The 4,096-nt window shown below is 37.3% G+C and overlaps 1 protein-coding gene across 1 annotated transcript; it reads left to right on the top strand.

Annotated features, from left to right (window-relative positions):
- Window positions 1–1,604: 1,604 nt before the first annotated feature.
- LOC310871184 (transcription factor HES-1-B-like) lies at window positions 1,605–4,096 on the top strand (the record flags this gene model as incomplete). The annotated part of the gene is made up of 4 exons (XM_083782673.1): window positions 1,605–1,712; window positions 1,835–1,930; window positions 2,796–2,883; window positions 3,636–4,096. 4 exons carry the CDS (start codon window positions 1,605–1,607, stop codon window positions 4,094–4,096), a joined length of 753 nt encoding a protein of 250 aa, XP_083638799.1.

Below are 4,096 nucleotides of genomic sequence, written 5' to 3'. Positions count from 1 at the left end.
TGTCGACACCACTAGAACCCAAGACCAGAGCTGAATTCTTACAATATTCATGTCCATCACACTTTATAGATCCAAATAGCACATCAACGCCTATCTAAAGGGAACAGAAAAGTAACAAGGATGAACAGACAACAACCATATCCTCATTAGCCTGGCATGGCCAGACTAATATCACTGAGCTGAGGGCTTTTCTTGTATTATTTTTGCACTGGCATGATTCATCTGGTTTCCTCAGAGTCATCACCCGGAGAGATTCAATACATTTAGTAGAGAGGATCTGATTGGACACTGTGGCTGGAAGGGAGATGAGTGGAGTAAAAAATAATGCCGTATAGTCAAGATATCAGCAGGACTCCTGTGCTCCTGATATCTTTTTATTTATTTATTATGAAAGTGAATTTGGATATATTTAATTATAAATCATGGTCTTTTAAGGATTTCTATGTTGACACTGTTGTGTTGTTATTGTTATTAAATAGATCGGAGGCTGTGTTTGGCTCAAGAATAAGAATAAAGAAGAATCCACACAAGTTAACTGTTCTGTTAATGTAAAAATCTAGTGCAGCGGTTCTCAAACCTTTTCATGTCAAGGAAAAAACGAGGGAAGGAGGGTGAGATGGATTATGGGCGACGGTACCTGTTACCGTGTCAAGCGTCAAGGACCCCCAGATTAATATGTATTTGGCCACAGACCCCCATTTGAAAATGTTTTGGGACCCCTGTACAAGATGTGTCTATTTTTTATAGCCAATCTACAAGCTAACAAATGTCACATTGCTGTGAGGTTGTAGATTGATTATTTTCAAATAGCCTATGTACACTTTGTATAGTAGCATATATGTTTAAAGTGGTTGAACAGATTTTAATGCTATAGTCTACTATTTAGTCAGGGACCCCCTGCCTGGAACCCCCTCAAGGACCCCTGGGGGTCCCCGGACCCCACTTTGAAAACCACTGATCAATCTATAATTTGTTAATAATCTGTTTTTATTATTTTTCTTGTTTCTTGTTTTCTGTTATTTTGTGCTTGGGTTTGATAATCCAATAAATAACACTCGATTGATATTGATTTATGTTTTTCATGTGTAGCCTAAATTCCCTGAATAAACATTTCCTAAAACACAGAACTGTTGGAATTTCACGATTCTATTTTATTTAGTGATGTGTAGGCTATAACCAACATAGTAGTGTCTGTGTATGCCCGTATTGTGTTTGCATTATTATCCTATATTTAGGTTCTTTATTCCCTGACACTTGGATAAAATGCCCCCACCATCAGCAGCAGCAGTAGCGTGGTGCCGCCGCCCCATTGGTAGAAAGTTACATAGAGAGTGTCCACACGAGCCATTCGCGTGCGGGGCACAGCCTCTATAAATAAGACCGGAGGTGAATTTGCGTAGTTGAGTCTACTTACTGACAGATCAGCCTACTATAAACTTTGAAAGGAGTATTTTTGCGCACATGGTTACTTCTGGGTGTCTGTTTTTGTTCTTTTTTGAGTGGTTCAAAACTTTACAGGAGATAGCCTGCACTGCTATCTGAAATAATTATTGGCAACATTTTTTTGTCACGCACCCGATATTCTTTCGGCTTAAACTTGGAAGATGCCGGCCGATACTTTTGAAAGGACGTCCCCATCTTCCGTCGCTGCCACTCCGGCCAGTCTCGACTCAACACCCGAGAAAGCCAGGACTACATCTGAGAATAGAAAGGTATATTTCTAATAGCCTATAATAACATCATACAAACAGTCTATTACAGCTGTCTTTCCGTTGTTATTTAAATTAAATGTGAAAACCTCCGATCTTTAAGGACTTGTTTTCTCTCTTTAAAGTCTTCCAAACCAATTATGGAAAAAAGGAGACGTGCGCGCATCAATGAGAGCCTGGGCCAGCTAAAGACACTCATCCTGGATGCACTTAAGAAAGACGTGAGTAATATGGCCAAAATTCCATTGAATTCATGGAATTATTTTATTATTATTATTAAGGAACCTTTTAAAGTTCAAAATGTCTCATGTTATCATGTTATTGCTGATCTTATGAGTATATGTGATAATTTGTTTATCAAACAGTGTCTAATTTAGGAACTAAATCATATTTTATTAACTAGAGATGTGATAATTTGTTTATCAAACAGTGTGTCATCTAATTTAGGAACTAAATCATATTTTCTTAACTCTAGAGGTGTGATAATTTGTTTATCAAACAGTGTGTCATCTAATTTAGGAACTAAATCATATTTTCTTAACTCTAGAGGTGTGATAATTTGTTTATCAAACAGTGTGTCATCTAATTTAGGAACTAAATCATATTTTCTTAACTAGAGATGTGATAATTTGGAACTAAATCATATTTTCTTAACTAGAGATGTGATAATTTGTTTATCAAACAGTGTGTCATCTAATTTAGGAACTAAATCATATTTTCTTAACTAGAGATGTGATCATTTTTTTTATCAAACAGTGTGTCATCTAATTTAGGAACTACATCATATTTTCTTAACTATAGATGTGATCATTTTTTTTTATCAAACAGTGTGTCATCTAATTTAGGAACTACATCATATTTTCTTAACTATAGATGTGATCATTTTTTTTATCAAACAGTGTGTCATCTAATTTAGGAACTACATCATATTTTCTTAACTATAGATGTGATCATTTTTTTTATCAAACAGTGTGTCATCTAATTTAGGAACTACATCATATTTTCTTAACTATAGATGTGATCATTTTTTTTATCAAACAGTGTGTCATCTAATTTAGGAACTACATCATATTTTCTTAACTATAGAGCTCAAGACATTCCAAACTGGAGAAAGCAGACATCCTGGAGATGACAGTTAAGCACCTCAGGAACCTGCAGCGACTCCAAATGACTGGTATGTAGGCCTACTGTGTAGCTAACTGAATACACACACATCGCATGATTAAAATAATAATAATAACATAATTATATATATATATATATATATATATATATATATATATATATATATATATATATACTGTAGCTAAGCTAAGCCTGATTTATGCTTCATTGTATGCATGACGGTGTCACAGCCACAGGTCAAAAATATCTTACTCATTGTGAATAATTACATGTTTATTTGTAAAACTCAATAAGTGTTGATCATAAAAATAAATAAATAAATCAAATCCGCACACATCGTACAACAATATATGTATAGGCTATTCCTTTTGACAAGCAACAAGTTTGCGCAATGGAGAAATCAATTACATGTTAAACATGTTAAAGCTTCAACTTTAGCATGCACCATGTTCCTACAGGACATTCTCTATACTAAACCTATATACCCAACATTATGAATTTGGCCACAGACCAGAAGACAAGATTTTCCCATTTGGGACAAGCTCACAATGTAATTTTGAATACCGGTAGCTGAATAGTAAAACGGGCTTAAGTGTAAACTATTCCTAATTTTGCAGGACCCCTGGGGATCTCTGGACCCCACTTTGAGAACCAGTGACCTAGACTATGTTGCCCCTCAAAATTGATTACACAGACCTCCTTACTAAACAACTATTTTGAATGGATGGATGTAACTATTTTGAATGGATGTCATCATGACACACAATACCATAATGGAATCTGTTCCGCTTTTTTCAACAGCTGTAAACACGAATCCAGGCGCCATGGGCAAATACAGAGCAGGGTTCAGCGAGTGTGTCGGAGAAGTCACCCGCTTTCTGTCCACGTGTGAGGGGGTGAACGCAGATATAAGAACCCGGCTCCTTGGCCACCTGGCCACCTGCGTGTCACAAATCAATGTTGTGAACTTCACGGCTCAGCGACAGGTGACCATATACACGTCACACCCATCGCCACCTGGACCCGGACAGGCCAGAATTCCTTGTAAAAGTGGTCCTGTAATGAACATCTCTCCGGAAGCTGTCAAGCTGTATGGTGGACTCCAGGTTGTACCAACCACCGAAGGACAATTTGCATTCGTCATTCCCAGCACGGCACTTGCGCCCCTGAGCTTTCAAAACTGTCATCCTGCATTGGTGTCGGCCATGTCACCTGTTGTGCCTCCTCCAGTCATCTCAGATTCAGTGTGGAGACCGTGGTAG

The sequence above is a fragment of the Protomyctophum parallelum genome, assembly GCF_964188405.1.
Source record: "Protomyctophum parallelum genome assembly, chromosome: 14".
NCBI classification, from domain to species: Eukaryota; Metazoa; Chordata; class Actinopteri; order Myctophiformes; family Myctophidae; genus Protomyctophum; species Protomyctophum parallelum.
Note: the sequence above shows the minus strand (reverse complement) of the source record. Positions and strands in the feature narration are given on the sequence as shown.